At 51.3% G+C, this 15,357-nt stretch overlaps 5 protein-coding genes across 5 annotated transcripts; 3 read left to right on the forward strand and 2 right to left on the reverse strand.

Annotated features, from left to right (window-relative positions):
* Positions 1-156: 156 nt before the first annotated feature.
* Positions 157-1,905, reverse strand: Z520_04304 (uncharacterized protein; the record flags this gene model as incomplete). Its single annotated transcript, XM_016774812.1, has 5 exons — positions 157-800; positions 857-1,004; positions 1,056-1,182; positions 1,261-1,731; positions 1,784-1,905. The coding sequence occupies 5 exons, from the start codon at positions 1,903-1,905 to the stop codon at positions 157-159; spliced, it is 1,512 nt and encodes a 503-aa protein (XP_016633792.1).
* Positions 1,906-3,239: 1,334 nt separating this feature from the next.
* Z520_04305 (uncharacterized protein) lies at positions 3,240-6,274 on the forward strand (the record flags this gene model as incomplete). The annotated part of the gene is made up of 10 exons (XM_016774813.1): positions 3,240-3,325; positions 3,381-3,426; positions 3,492-3,520; positions 3,593-3,724; positions 3,780-3,992; positions 4,052-4,219; positions 4,275-5,089; positions 5,137-5,410; positions 5,461-5,703; positions 5,761-6,274. The coding sequence occupies 10 exons, from the start codon at positions 3,240-3,242 to the stop codon at positions 6,272-6,274; spliced, it is 2,520 nt and encodes an 839-aa protein (XP_016633793.1).
* An 863-nt stretch (positions 6,275-7,137) lies between these two features.
* On the forward strand, positions 7,138-8,459 carry Z520_04306 (uncharacterized protein; the record flags this gene model as incomplete). Its single annotated transcript, XM_016774814.1, has 2 exons — positions 7,138-8,152; positions 8,305-8,459. The coding sequence occupies 2 exons, from the start codon at positions 7,138-7,140 to the stop codon at positions 8,457-8,459; spliced, it is 1,170 nt and encodes a 389-aa protein (XP_016633794.1).
* Positions 8,460-9,429: 970 nt separating this feature from the next.
* Positions 9,430-10,093, reverse strand: Z520_04307 (uncharacterized protein; the record flags this gene model as incomplete). Its single annotated transcript, XM_016774815.1, has 2 exons — positions 9,430-9,744; positions 9,818-10,093. The coding sequence occupies 2 exons, from the start codon at positions 10,091-10,093 to the stop codon at positions 9,430-9,432; spliced, it is 591 nt and encodes a 196-aa protein (XP_016633795.1).
* Positions 10,094-11,859: 1,766 nt separating this feature from the next.
* Positions 11,860-14,602, forward strand: Z520_04308 (uncharacterized protein; the record flags this gene model as incomplete). The annotated part of the gene is made up of 3 exons (XM_016774816.1): positions 11,860-11,883; positions 11,938-12,137; positions 12,202-14,602. 3 exons carry the CDS (start codon positions 11,860-11,862, stop codon positions 14,600-14,602), a joined length of 2,625 nt encoding a protein of 874 aa, XP_016633796.1.
* Positions 14,603-15,357: the final 755 nt, after the last annotated feature.

The raw sequence follows: 15,357 nt of genomic DNA on the forward strand, positions 1-15,357 counted from the left end.
GTAGATTGAGAGCCGGATCCGGCTCTTGAACCGGTTCTTCCTCACTAGTTAATCTGCAAAGGCCATATCCAGGGAGTGGAGTTTAGAAAAGGTGGCTTTCAAATCGGGCCCTTTCCGGTTTGTCATGATGCCTCTCACCGAGAGACCCAGACCGATCTATGGAACATTCCATTCTGTTGTATCGTTGAGGAATTCAGTCAACCACGCTGTTGGATCCCAGTGAGATGGATCGTTGAGAAAACTGTCCGAGGTTATACCTTCCTCGACACGATTAACGTGGATAACCGGCACGGCTTCTGCCTCCTGCACCTGCGGACCGGAGTTGAGGTCGATCCGGTGAGCACCATCCTGCATGTTTCCACCTTGAGATTCTCTGCGTTCATGCTGGCGTATCTGCGACACACGACGTTTGAGAGAGCGCGCAAGCTGGGCAGTGCAGTGATTTGGACTGATTGCCAGATCCGCCATCAGCTGGGAGAATGCCTCAACTCGATCCAAGGCGTCCTCCATTTCGGCATATGCAGGTTTGACATGTTGATGCACTTGTACCACAAACAAGGCCACGAACGCGATCATGACGAAACCAAAATCACTCATATACCTCAAGGCATCCTTGCTGACCGGGGAAAGATGCAATGCCCAATCTAGGATTTCAAGAGCGTATTGAACGCACTGCTTGACAGACTCTCTTTCGCTGCTGCTAAGGTTACCGGTCGAACCTTGGATAAACCGAAGAGTGTAGCTGATGATGCAGAATCTAGCATATCGAAAGTGGAAGTCAAGACCAAGACCGAAACCTCCTGCAGACAAAGTCAGATCTAAGGGCACAAGTATGGAGCGAGCCAATGCATCAAACCTTGGGCTATGAATGCGTTCCATTTATTGCACCAAGCTTGAATTTCCATCTCCGCAACTTCCAAAGCGGCAGAAGGGGAGCAGTCCAGGCTTTCGAGGCTTTCGGGAACACACCACCATTCACTCAGGCGGCAGTCGAGGGTGCTTGCCTTTCTCGTGTGATCAGGACTATGCTTATGTTGCTGGGAATTTCCTCTTACCTTCTCCCACAGCAAACACAATTCGACCTCGCCAAGGATCCTACTTGTCCGAGAAGATTTGTCGATCCCAGCTAGCAGGCTTGTGGCGATGCGAATGGAAGCGTCACCTCGAATGCTTGGAGGGGTGCTATTCAGAACGGCAGTGCTTTGTGTTTCTTCAGTAAGCGCGCTTGGTAGGGAAGCCGTTGAGGATTTGGACACTTACTGGTGAGCCATTGTGTAAAGCCATAGCCAATAGGTGTACTTTTTATACTCTATTGTCCTACTAATGTCTTTTCTACCAGATATCAAATCCTTCTTGACGCCTTCCACGGATCGATGAATGCCAATGTTGATTGCATGTCCCTCAACTAGTGCCTTGAGCACGGATGTTGGAATTGGGTGGCGGGTGGCAGTACCAGCTGGTGAAGGTCGTGCGTACGCATAGAGTATTAGCAAAGCACGAAAATCCTGAATGTTTTCAGCTGAAGAGCCGATGGGGTTGGTGCACTTCTCCAGAACAAAGTCTGAAACCAGACCTCGAAGCACATTTGCTGTGGGAATACCACCAGCAAGGAAAAAAGAGGTCACATAACAAATGCAGTAGGCTAAATTCGGGTGCTTCTCGAGCAGTGTCTCTGCATCAAAATCTTCCTTGCAGAAGACCGGAATGAAGTGCAAAATTCTCTCACGAAATCTGAGCGTGTTAACGTGTCAACAAGAAGGCATCAAGGTGCTGTCAGACATACATGTAAATGAATTGCTTGATATCAGTCCTGGACAAGGGTAGCTGTGCCTTCACTTCCGATGGGGCATTGCGTTTTGAATGCAACTCAGTAAGGTCGCCCTCCAGGCCTGGAGTCTGAATCATGGCTTCATTCACCCGGTCGCTGTGACTATAGGAGTCACTGTTCCCCACGACTGCAGAGACTGGAGATGTCGAATAGATGGAAGGAAGTTCACCTGCGTCTGATATAATCCGCCCTTCATGCAAAAGAGTATGATGGCCACAAGTCGCGTTTAGTTGATTGTCACTCGTCTCGAGAGAAAAGTGTAGATTGGAAGGGAAATCTGTGGCGGGGTTGAAAGTGCCAAAATTGTCTGTGCCGGTCGCAGAGGCTTGATGCGCGTAGATTCCCCCATGATCGACGAGTCGGGGACAAGACAGAACTCGATCACGACGGGAGCCAGCAGTGCTTGTTGTCTTTGTTTGATCGTCTTGACGGAATTCGCATACTTGTCCGAGCCTTTCGCAGCGGCGGCATGTCGAACTCTCGGCGGACATGACACATCGCATCTGAGCAGTGTTAGAAGAGCGGCTCCCTGTGTGTCCTATTCTTCACGAGACGGTTGCTGACCTTAAGACGCCGACACTTCCTGCATGCTTGAGCGGCCCTTCCTGGCTTTGCGTATCGCAGATGAGGGGTCTCTGCATGTTCGCTCGGCGTCGCGACGTAAGGCGAGCTTTTGTGCATCCGTTGGCTGGGGCTCTCGCTGCTGTCATTTCCGGTATACTGGGATACAAATGGCATTGTCGCGATGGATTGATTCCACAGAAGCGGGCTGAGGAGCTGACTATCTCCTTGCGCAGGAAGAGAAGAGCGAAACATTCAGATCTCAGCGCGACGCGCACCCCGTGGATTGCTGCGGCCGACCCCGCATCATGATGAATCCCGCAGAAATGACTCTAACTTGCCCGACCGACTTCTTGAACCTCGGCATCAACTTGTCAACGTGCTTTCGTGGGTAAGTGAGGACCGATGAGGCGGCGTTGTGGTGGAAGAGTGTCGAGGGAGGGCGAGTGAAAGTGTCGAAGGTCAGCCAAACCATGTTGCACCGGTTGGACGAACCGGTCCCGGTCTGATCCCGGTTCCGGTTCCGCGACATGGCTCGCTACATTGAGTTCCTCCCTCAGACAACCCGTACAACCCTTTCTGGTCTCAAGAAAGACACACTAGTTTTAGGATCTGCACAAGGTCGAGACCTTCGACCTGCCTACGCTCGGACAAGGACATGAAGGAGTGCCGTCAATGGACCGGTATCCAGACTCAGACACGGTCCCGAGCGACCCACGAATGCCCGAAATAAGCTTAACAAAACACATATTTCCCGCAATGGCCTCAAAAGCAAAGTTACCTCACTGAAGGTATTTGATGGGCAAGAAGATTTGGTGCTGCAACTAATCAAACTTGGGCGCATTTCAAAATGGGTGACGCTGGCCAGCGGTTGGAGTCGCTTCTCCAGCACTTGACTCTCCCTGAGACGATCTCTCTACTCTCTGGGAAAGATGCGTAAGAGTACCACGCATCCGAACTCAGCCACACTTTGAAACCTAACATATTACAGCTGGCATACGGCGTCTATTCCTCATCGAGGCATTCCATCCATCCGGGTGAGTACTGTTGCCTTGATCGATAAGCAAGTTCTATTTGCTGAGGGACGGCTGTCCATGAACAGCTCTCAGATGGTCCGAGTGGAGTACGAGGGTAAGATGCAGCGCATAACGCCTTGAGTTATCGAGGGCTTGTTAGAATGAAGATAGGCTAACTCTAACTAAGGCGCCGCACCTTCCAAGCTACATCAACGACATGTTTTCCTTGTCCAATTGCACTAGCTGCAACATGGGACGTCAATCTAGTAAAAGAGATTGGAACGCAGATGGCAGGACAAGCGAAAGCACAAGGTGTCCAGTAGGGGACTGAACTCGTGGCGACCGCAATTTTGTTGACTGACACGGTTGTGCAGCGCGATTCTGACTCCCACAATCAACATCCAACGCTCTCCGCTTGGAGGGAGAAACTTCGAGTCATTTTCTGAGGATCCAGTGCTCAGTGGCTCTCTGGCCTCGAGCCTTGTCAGTGGCATTCAGCATGAAGGAATAGCAACCACAGTGAAGCACTTCGTGTGCAATGATCAAGAAACCCAGCGCACCAAAATTGATGTCATAGTTGAGGAAAGGTCAGCAAGCGTTGATTATCCCCGTTGTCTATACCATGACCTATTTTGACCCCTCGCAGAGCGTTAAGAGAGATCTACCTGAAGCCATTTCAGATAGTAGTGAGGAATGCTCAGCCTTGGGCTATCATGGCGTCATACAATCGTGTGAATGGTCTCCATGTCAGCGAAAATCCTCGTCTCCTTGACCAAGTCCTCAGAAAAGAATGGGGCTGGGATGGAGCTATTATGTATGTCCGAATTGGTGGAGCCCTATCCTTTCTCTGGATGTGGCTGACATTGTAGGTCGGATTGGTTTGCAACCTATTCGACTAGCGAGGCTTTAAATGCCGGCCTTGACCTCGAAATGCCAGGTAAGACGGAATGGCGCGGCAAGCTGGTCCTGAGATCGCTGCATGCTGGCAAGATTGAAGCCCCCGTCCTTCTGGAAAGAGCACGAAATGTACTCAATCTCGTCGACAAAACTCGTGCATCAGGTGTTCCCGAGGACGCTGAAGAACGTGAGAACAACACTCCCGAAGTCCAAGAAGCGAACCGAAAAGCTGCGACGGAATCCGTCGTTTTGCTGAAGAATGCCGCACAGCTCCTCCCAATCAAGACACCAGGTCGTGTGGCGGTTATTGGACCCAATGCCACTGAAGATCTGTACTGTGGAGGTGGAAGCTCGACAGTATTCCCTTACTACTATGTCTCTGCATATGACGGCATCAAACAAGCCCTAGCGGAGCATAGTCCGTCTAGTGAGCTGGCATTTTCGCAAGGTTGCTACAAGCACGCACTGCTTCCACTTTTGTGCACAGAATCTGCTTCTGGACAGAAGGGACTGGATCTGGAGTTCTTCGACCGAGACTTTTCTCAAGTCCAAGATGCTCAGAAAGTGGCAGAAACCCATTCACTCACGTGGAGGCTCGTGTTTCTCGACAGTCTACCAAAGGCAGCTCTTCCTTTAGTACATGGTCGCTTGAGAGGAACGTACACGGCACCAAACGATGGCGATTTCGAGTTTGGTGTTGTCACAACAGGCAAAGCAAAGGTCTACATCGATGGAGTACTTCTTCTGGACAATTGGACCAAACAAGAAAGAGGCCCTCACTTATTTGGTGAGTAAAGATTTTGACTGATCCAAAATCTCGTCTGACAACCGTAGGCCTCGGCACTAAAGAAGTTCGTGGGGTGATGAAGTTGACAGCAGGCCGCCAGTACGAGATCCTGACAGAGTACTCGAATATCAGCAACCTTCCTGACAGATCCGGCACCGATCTAGGTGGCGGCATTTTGCGATTAGGGGTGTGCCGGGTCGTCAGCCCCGAGGCCCTTCTAAACGACGCCCTTGAAGCTGCAGCCTTAGCTGATACTGTGATTTGTTGCGTCGGAACAGATCAGGAACATGAAAGTGAAGGCTGGGATCGAAAGGATATGAAGTTAGCAGAACCACGTTGCACAATGAAGCCTCACCACTGACCCATCTTAGACTTCCCGGCACACAAGATCAGCTTGTCGAAGCAGTGTTGAAGGCGAACCCCCGGACCGTCATTGTGAACATCTCTGGCAGTCCAGTGGAGATGCCATGGATTGATGAAGCTTCGACTGTCGTTCACGGATGGTTTATGGGCAGTGAGCTGGGCAATGCCTTGGCAGATGTTCTCTTTGGCAGAGTTTCTCCTAGTGGCAAGCTCCCCATAACTTTCCCACGTCGGCTGGAGCAAAACCCATCGTAAGCTTTCCTCTCCACGATCTCATCTAACGGACCACGATTACTGAACTGGAACAGATATGGCAACTTTCCAGGAGAAAACGGCCGGGTGAGGTATGCTGAAGGCATTTTGGTTGGGTATAGGCACTACACAACCCGACATGTCCCTTCTCTATTTCCTTTCGGCCACGGTCTGTCATTCACGGAATTCCAGTACGGCGAACTCTCGTTGGAGGGTGATAACTTACTGCATCCGGAGGGCGTCGTGTCGGTGTCTCTGGTGATCAAGAACATTGGAAGCTACACGGCACACGAGACCGTGCAACTCTATGTGTCCTCCTTGAACAGCTCGGTGTTTCGCCCGCTCCTGGAGTTGCAGGCCTTTGAGAAGGTTCGAGACGTACAGCCGGGAGAAAGCCGGAAGTTGACATTCAAGATCGACAAGTACGCGGTGGCAGGTTGGGACGAGAGACAGGAAAAATGGATGGCGGAAGCTGGCAAATACCGCTTGTCTGTTGGGGCTTCCGTGGAGGACTTGAGGCTTGCCACTTTCATCCAGGTGCCCACCACCTTCCACTGGTCAGGGCTATAGAGATAGATTGTCGATAGATATCTTGTATATGATGGCCCTGACAAGCATCATGAAAATGTGATGAAGCACACGCAAAGCCTAGCGTTCTCCAGGGTTGGTTGAGTGAGGAGCTGCAGGTCTGGACGTTTCCTCGGTGGGGGGCCCTTAGAAGAACACCTCGTACCTCGTAAACAAGGTGTCATGGACTCGCGCGTGCAGTTGCCATTTCCAGGAGCCCGAAGAGGCTTGATAAAGCTTGGCCGTGGAGCTTATTTAGCTTGTATTTTCGTGGTAATACCTAGGTACCTAGCTCGCTAGGTACCTAGGTACCTTTCTGCTCTCCCTGGCATGTTATGTCACTCCTCAAACTCCATTGGTCTTCATACCCAGCTAATTATCATCTTGTCCCCGCTCAAACTCCATCGGTCTTCATATCGCCTTTGTCACTGCGCGAAGTCCATTGGTCTTTATGTCGCCTGGTCTCTGCCTTTAACGTCCACGTGCGCTGCTTTCTGCTTCTGAGCTCTTCATTTTGTCTCAATGGATCTTGCTAGCTACCTAGGTAGCCTGCTTCTTCCAGAACGCGCGGCATCGTCACACTGTTAATCTTTGGCTTAGCAAGTTTGGACACCTTCCATTTCTTTCCTTCTGCAAAGTTGCACGTTCCATTGCATTTCTTTCCTCTTTTCGTCGAAGATAGGAGACACGTGTGAGATTTCTGCATGTTGGTTCGCCCCTAGGCTCTGAACCTGGGCTTTTGAAACCATGTTCGTCATCCAGTTAGGTTGAAGATATAGCATGGATCATGCCCGTGGAAAGCAAACAGCATGCCACTCTCTCCTCTTTCCAGAACCTTTCGCTGAGCCTCCTATTCACCATTCGGCATGCGCTCGAAATACCTTCTGTCAGTCATTACGGTGGTGCGGCTTTGCCATGTGGCAGCTGGGAAAGCAAAATCATTAGTGGCACCAGCTGGCGCTGATGTCCTCACTGTTGCTGTTATTGGTGACTACGGGTGGACTGGATGGGTTCCGAGTCCAGATCACTTTTGTCTCGAAGTGCTGCCTCTATTGCAAAGTGCAAATATCACCGTCCCAAATGAGGTAATCAATGACTGTGACCCGGGCGACAAGTCATACATCACCAATGCCACAGCTTTGCAGCTCGATACTTCGGCATATGTGGGCCAAGTCTGTGCGGTCAAGAACTGCAGTGCATTTATCTCAGTCGGTGACAACTTCTACGACAGCGGCGTCGACTTTTCCACTGCTGGTATTCTTCGCTTCCAGGCCGCCTGGGTCGACATGTACAGCCAGGGCGTGTTCGACCAAAAGCCGTGGTATCAGTGTCTGGGCAACCATGACATTGTGCCAGGACAGCCGGGAGTTGACTTCCAGACTAAAGTTGCTCCTTTATATGACGACCGATGGTACTTCGGTACCGAGGGTCTGCCTTACTACACCTACGACCTGACTGGGGCCGATTGGTCCGCTACATTCGTTGTCGTCGACTCAGACTGCTTTCTTTCCAGCTACCAGAAGAACACATCAGTCTACCGCAACCCGTACACGACTGCGTGTCACAATAATACGCAAGTCCAGGTTGACTTTCTCAATACCTCGTTCTCTCAATCGAATGCCACCTGGAAATTCCTTCAGCTGCATCACCCATATGCCTCTGCCGCAACCAACCAAACCGACTTAGCTCCCCTGATTGAGGTTGTAATGAAGCACAATGGCATTGTGCTTAATGGTCACGATCATTGCCTGGGTCACTTTTACCTGAATAATACCAACTTCGTTTTGTCTGGTGCCGCAGGATACCCGCAGGCAGGAGACTGCAACAATGGTACAGCTCTAGGACCCTATGCACTATACCTGGCAGCGAACAACTTGACAGGTACGTCATTAGAATTTTCTCCCTGTCCCTCTTTTGAGCCTTTCTTCCGTGGATGGGGGGCGGCCCACAGGAGGGTCTACATAAAGTCATTCTTAAAGAAGTACTATCAAAACGAAGTTGGTGATATTGTGCTAAGACAGGACTTTCTCTAGCTGCAAATGGCTTCGTCACCCTCGATATATCCAGCAGCTACGTGGGCGTCGAGTACTACGCACGAGATATGGCATTCGAGAATGGCGATCTATATCCTGTCAATTGTGATCTCAGCCCTAGCTATTCGTTCAATATCACCCAGAAGGCAACCTGAGAAGACGCACGTTTGATCTCAGCCGGCTTGGTGCGTGGCAACGGAACACAATATAGACGCGTCCCCTCCAGGGGAAAGGGGTCATAGGAGCCTGGCTAGCGTATTAGAACCCACCAGGTTCCCCGGCTTTATGGCATGTACCAATGCAAACCAACGCAACCAAATGGCAAACACAATGCGTCATTGAAGGATAGAGGGATAGAGGGATATTATAAGGCAACCTGAGTCAATCAGAACGGGGAGTGATGTTGTGTCTTATCCTCTTCCTCTTGACCCCGCACCTGAGGCGCCGTAGCAGTCCGTAGATACAATCAAGCACGTCGACCTTGCGGAACGTTGTCTGCGCCCAACTGAGGGCATCAATGACTACTTCATCGGAAGCTAGCACACGCTGCTGCAGCAACTCTTGATACTGTCCCTTTCCCAACAGTCCCGCAGCTCAAGAAATGGTGAAGATGTCCTTTTTTTCTGTCAGGTTGCCTCATTCTCACCACCGTTATAATCCAACATATCAACAACACGGGTGTGAGGTGCCCATAGCCTCCTATCTTTAGATCAGATGGTCGCATGTAATCCACATCCCGTTCTGTGACAAGACCAATTTCCCGCTCTTGGTCGAGCCGGGGTCCGTAATTACCGGGTACGGGGAACTGAACTTGGTGAATACTCAACCACACTTGTATTACCCCAGGTTCACATGAGAGTTGAGCTTGATCTTCCGAAGCAGAGCTGATGGAGTACATTGCAAGTGTTTTAATGTGCTGCTACTGCTGTTGATGACATGCGGTTAACAATTACACTATCACAAACAACCCAATTCCTCCCGGCCCGGCTTTGTCAAAAATAAATAATGCCCTACCCAGAGAATCAAGAAAACCCAAACCAGAATCACAGCTACACAAACAACACCCTCCCCAGCAATGTCCGTGCCGCCCTAGTGATGCTTCGTTGGTCGAGTGGGTTGGGTTGTTTACGGGTTCACACCCGCAATGGGGCCGCTGAAGCCCGAGACGTTGAAGCCAAGGTCGACGTAGTAGAAGACGCTGAATTCGACGTTGACATGCTCAATGAGACCCTGGTCGTTGATGTCGAAAATGTTCATTCCCTGAACGGCCTGGGGTGGTTGCGGGGCATTGAAGTTGCCCGGGTTGGCGAACTTCCAGTACCAGAGGATCTGGTTGCAGTTGAAGGGGACGAGCTGGAGATCGGTGATGCCAGTGATGGGCGGCTGGGTCAAGACCACGCTGATGTATTCCTCCTTGGTCGGGAAGGTGAGGTCACCCGGCTGAATGCGCGGTCTTGAATCAGTCTTCCAGTCTCTGGGAGTGGCCATAGATGAAGAAGGAAAATCGACTTACCTTGAGGCCGAGGAATCCGTTGATCGAGTCGGATTGCTCGGTGAAGTCGGACGCGAGGATCTTCTGAGCTGTCGCATTGGCTTGTGCAATTTGGCTGGGATCCGCGTGCGCGAGGAAGAATGCGTAGTCGTGGACAATCTGCGTAGCCTGGTCCTGGGAAACGCAACCTCCATTGCCACCATTGCCGTTTCCATAGCCGCCAGACCAGCCCGAAGAGGGTGCTGCTGCTGCGACACAGGCCAGGGCGAGGGAAGAGGCAATGCTGAATGTCTTCATGATGGCGGTGTCGTTGGGGCGATCTGAGCCGAACAGAAGCTGATAAGTAACGAACGACGGAAGGAAATTTATATTATGGACCGAGTTGTAAATGAACGAAGCGGCTGAAGACTGGTTGGCACTGAGAACGAAAAGTTGGGAGCAGCCTTTATAAATCGCTCTGGATGTTTCATCGCGTTTGTTATTGGAAGGCCATCAGGGATGGAAGGATTCGAGATCCTTTGATTCATGCCGTCGTCCCTGGGTGCTTTGACTGGCACCACGGTAGACAGCCGGTGAGAGGACTGCAGCATGTAAAATTGCACGTTCCTTTGACCTCGTGTTGTCCCTGGGATTGTTCAAGCTGCGACCCCAAAAGTTGTTACGGTACCTGTCGACCTTGCCTCGATGTCTTTCGCACCCCGTCAGCGCTATCGCAGCCTTGTGTTAATTATGGTCTTCTGCCCAGAGGGGCCATTTCCGCGGTATTTCCCCGAGTTTTCATGACATAACACGAGCAAGGGTGGACCAGGATCGGCCGCCCTCCCCCGTGTCGCTGTCAGCGAAATCTCCATTTCTCCTGGTTGAGATCCCCATGGATCAAAAGAGCTCGCCCTACCATTTGTGCAAAGCAGAGCTGCAAAAATCCCGCGACCAAGACATTACAGCAGCAGGATCGAGTCTGTAGGATCAGGTTAATAAAGCTTGGACTCCGTATTACAGTGAAGTCCAACTTGGGAAAGCACATAATGTTGGCCCAGATCTCCGAGGTTGCCCACCTTTTCCCTCTCAACCATGGGTGACCATGTTTGCCGTTCCTGTCCAGAGTAAATTTGATCAGCCCGTTCTGCGCATGGAAAGGGTCCTAGGAGTTCAGAGCTGTCTTTGCTTTGGAGACCTGAATTTCTTTGATGAGCTTTGTGAGGTTCGGCTGTACAGGATTTGTGATGTCGAGACGTCGGCTCTGAATAGGCTTCTGTGAGTCGATTGCCGTTTTTGGCTTGGAAACGCTTTCTGCAAGGGATACACTTTCGGCATTCCAGGCACGGGCTCTCCTGATTGGACTATTGAGCTGGATCGTTCGCTGCAGGTGAACTGTTTAGGCAACCCATTGCTCTGGATGGAATCAAACCAGGTCCCAGATTATGAGATGCTGCTCCACCCATGCCTTTGAATCGCTCCCGAGACTAAAATCGACCAATAAAGGGAGTGACTCCTTTGATCTTGAATACGAGGACTCCGGAGCTCGGGCACCGGGTCGAATTTCGAGTCCAAGTCCAGTGTGCAGGATGGCCAGAAGGAACATACTTGGCGACGTGGCAGATTGGATAAACAACATATTCGGTTTCCGTAATAATGTCATTAGCCTCAGCCAGAAACAGGAGGTGAGCCACCCTGTCTGATATTAGGTGGTGTTGTCTGACATGGAGACTTTTCATCCAACGACCAGGTTTCAAGGTTTGTTCACTTCATCTTCGTAGTTTGAAAATGATATTCGTCCACAATGAGTACTGTGCTTACCTGCCGAAAGGGCGCTATTCTGTCCTGCACTGTTCTGTTAGCAATGCTTAGCTTGGTGGTCGCCTTACCGTGCTCGAAGTCGTCAATGGGCCAGGAGATGGCTGCGCATAGGGCGGCATTAATATGTCTCTCAAAATGGGGATCCCCGCACGCTGCCCTAACATGGCTTGGCGCTGGAGTTCAAATTTCCCCCCACATCCATACGTCGAATGGCTCATGCCGCTTGACTTTTTTGGCTATATTGGTTTCGTGTCCAGCTCGAAATAATGGGCAAGCGAGGCGGCAGGAAGGTAAAGTCTTTGTTTGATTTTACGGCTCAAACAGCGCTAATGTCTCTCTCATAGGGTAACCGTGGTCGCGGTGGTGGCGGACCACGTCCTCAAGGCGACTATCGCAGCAACAAGCTGGACATCAGTCGATACAATGACAACTTCCAGCACTACTACGACCAGCTCGGCATAGTTCCAGTTGATGAGAGAGATGACTTCTGGAAAGCCATGCGAAGAGACCTGCCCAATAGCTTCAGGTTTACCGGATCCAAGGCGTGCGTCCTCGTCCGCCTCGATTCCGTGACTCTCTCCAAACACATGTACTGACTAACCTTCCAGACATGCCTTAGCAGTCCAACAAAAGCTGCGAGACCACTACATCCCCCAGATAACCTCAATCACCTACGAAGGCCAATATGTGGACGCACCTCGTCCTGTGGAATGGTACCCCGACCAGTTGGCCTGGTACATGACTACCCCGAAGAACGTTATTCGTCGATTCAAGCCGTTCGCCTCGTTTCAAAAGTTTCTTGTGACAGAGACCGACGTTGGAAATATCACGCGGCAAGAGGTGGTTAGCATGATACCGCCATTGGTCATGGACCTCAAACCAGGCATGACGGTGTTGGACCTGTGCGCAGCGCCGGGCAGTAAATCCGCGCAGCTGCTCGAGATGATTCATGCCGGGGAGGAGGAAAGATGTCGACAGGTCGCAGCCAATATTGCAAATGGTCTCAATAGACCGGAGGGCGAAGACTATCAGGATGATGGCCGGGCGACGGGACTTTTGGTCGCCAATGACGTCGACTACAAAAGAGCTCATATGTTGATCCACCAAATGAAAAGACTAAGCTCGCCTAATATTATTGTCACGAACCACGATGCGACCATTTTCCCTTCGATCAAGATTCCATCACCTCCAACCGCCGAAGGGAAGCCTGTGAACAATCGCTATCTCAAGTTCGACCGGATTCTAGCTGACGTTCCTTGCTCTGGCGACGGCACAGTGAGGAAGAATATGGAGATATGGAAGTCCTGGACGCCGAGCAACGGACTGGGTCTCCACGCCACGCAAGTGCGTATTCTAATCAGAGCCTTGCAGATGCTCAAGGTCGGTGGTCGGGTTGTCTACTCGACCTGCAGCATGAACCCAGTCGAAGATGAAGCCGTCCTTGCAGAAGCGATCAGTCGGTGCGGAGGCCCGCAGCTCGTCCAGATCCTTGAAACAACGGACCTGCTTCCAGGGCTAAAACGCTCGCCCGGGCTCAAGCAATGGAGCGTTATGGACAAGGCTGGTCGGATCTGGAACGACTATGAGTCCGTTCTAGAAGCAAAATCCAGCACCGAGGGCCTGGAAAAGCTATCCGAGAGCATGTTTCCTCCCAAGGAAGATCTACCTCTTGATCGAGCCATGCGTGTTTATCCACACCAGCAGGACACGGGGGCTTTTTTCATCGCGATTTTGGAAAAGAAGTCGGAGATTAAGGCCAAACCAGAGGAAAAACCTGCCACTGTCACACAGACACTGTTGAAAGCGGAAGCAGTCGATTCCCCAGGGGCGGATATCGAATCTGAGCCGATAACAGATGGAGCAATGGAGAAGGTCAGTGAGACGGTCAACGGTGACTCTGGAACCACAACAAAACGAAAACGTGAGGACGGTGACGACGAAGACATTACGCCAATAAAGCGGGTTAGGAGCCAAGAGAAACTCGTCAATACCAGTCCTACTTCAACCATCCAAAATGGTCCGTCTTCATCAGCCCCTACGCTACAACCACAACCTCAACAACAACCGCAACAGCAACATCCAAAAAAGAAAAACCGAGACCAGCCTTTCGAAGAACCATTTAAATATCTCTCTCCCTCTCTTCCCGAACTCGAACAAATCCGCGCCTTCTACGACCTGTCCCCGCAATTCCCCGTTGACCGTTACATGGTCCGAAATCCCGAAGGCAGACCCACGAAAACTATCTACTACACGAACAAACTCGCCAAGGACATCCTCCAAGAGAATGAAGGAAAGGGGATAAAGTTCATACATGCCGGCGTCAAGATGTTTGTGAAACAGGACGTACCGAGTCCGGAAGTGTGTCCGTGGAGGATCCAAACGGACGGATTGAGAATATTGGAGACGTGGGTTGGACCTGAAAGAAAGATCAGGTTGAGAAAGAAGGAGACGCTGCGAGAGTTGTTATCTAACATGTTCCCAAAGTTGTACGGGGAGTCAGGGGACAAATTGGGCGAAGTGGGAGAGCAAGTGCGACAGATCGGGATGGGATGCTGTGTGCTGATTGCGGAGCCGAGCGAGATGGAGGCCGAGCAATCGAGCGACAGCGGAGGACAGGGCGAAGGGTTGGAGGAGAGAATGGTTCTCCCGCTGTGGCAGTCTCGCCAGTCCCTCAACCTGATGTTGCCCAAGGAGGAGAGAATGGCGATGAAGTTGCGCTTGTTCAACGACGACTCACCGCTGGTCAACGAGAGTAAAGGCTGGACCGAGGCACCCAAGCAAGAGAAGGCCAATGGGCTTGCGGGCCACAAGGACGGCGGGTCAAAGGACCACGATGACAGAGATGGAGAGGAAAGGCAGCCGAGGAAGAATAGCTCTTCACCGGAACTCGAGGCCTCCAAGTCTGTGCCTGTGGAAGATAATGCACCTGCGCTGGACTTGCAGAACGGAGCTGACGACGAGGACGCCGACATGGAAGCCGGCGGAGTTACCATCTCTCCTGCCGAGTGAATGCATGAAATGGACCGGGCCATTGTTAGAGCTATACAGATAGAAGCCCCGACGGCGCGCCAAATCGGACCTTCTCGCGTGCGGCATTCTTGAGAAAGGCCGGCGAGAGAAGATCAAGAGGAAATGAATGACTATCTCGGTTCAAAAAGAGTGATAAGGACGTAAACCATCCCAGCTGGCGCTTTTAAAGTCGTACCACCATTGTGACACGCCGAAATGTGTTCTAGGCAATGGGAAAATCCATCTATCAGTATATGCGCAGTCTGTGTATGTATGTATGTATGTATATAATTCACTTTCAACCGGTTGGACGCGCACACACATGCCATGAGCTTCGATGGTGGTAGTGGAAAGTATCCTGACAGCTCTGTGGAAACTAAGACCAGACCCAAACCCAGACCATACAAGGGTGGGAGGGGACAAGACAGGAGAGGACGGTCTCTATCTCCTATATAGACAGCAGGACAGGCCACAGCCGACCGGCTAGCCCGTCCCCATCTGCGCAATTCAAGTTCCGGATAGGCAGTTTCAGATACAAAACTGGTCCCGGTGATATGTCTCCCTTACCGCCGTTCGGGACTCTCGCTGGATTTCCAGTGATCATAAGCAGAGAAGGAACCTTGGAGAGGGAGGACAAGTGCCAGCTCTTTGTCACTCCGGACGCATGATGTGCATTAGGCGAATGTCGTCCTCAGGAGAGGATATAGAGCCAGGGGGAGGAACGAGCAGTCGTGATCGTCATGCCCGGTGCCAGT

Source organism: Fonsecaea multimorphosa (genome assembly GCF_000836435.1).
Source record: "Fonsecaea multimorphosa CBS 102226 unplaced genomic scaffold supercont1.7, whole genome shotgun sequence".
Lineage (NCBI taxonomy): Eukaryota > Fungi > Ascomycota > Eurotiomycetes > Chaetothyriales > Herpotrichiellaceae > Fonsecaea > Fonsecaea multimorphosa.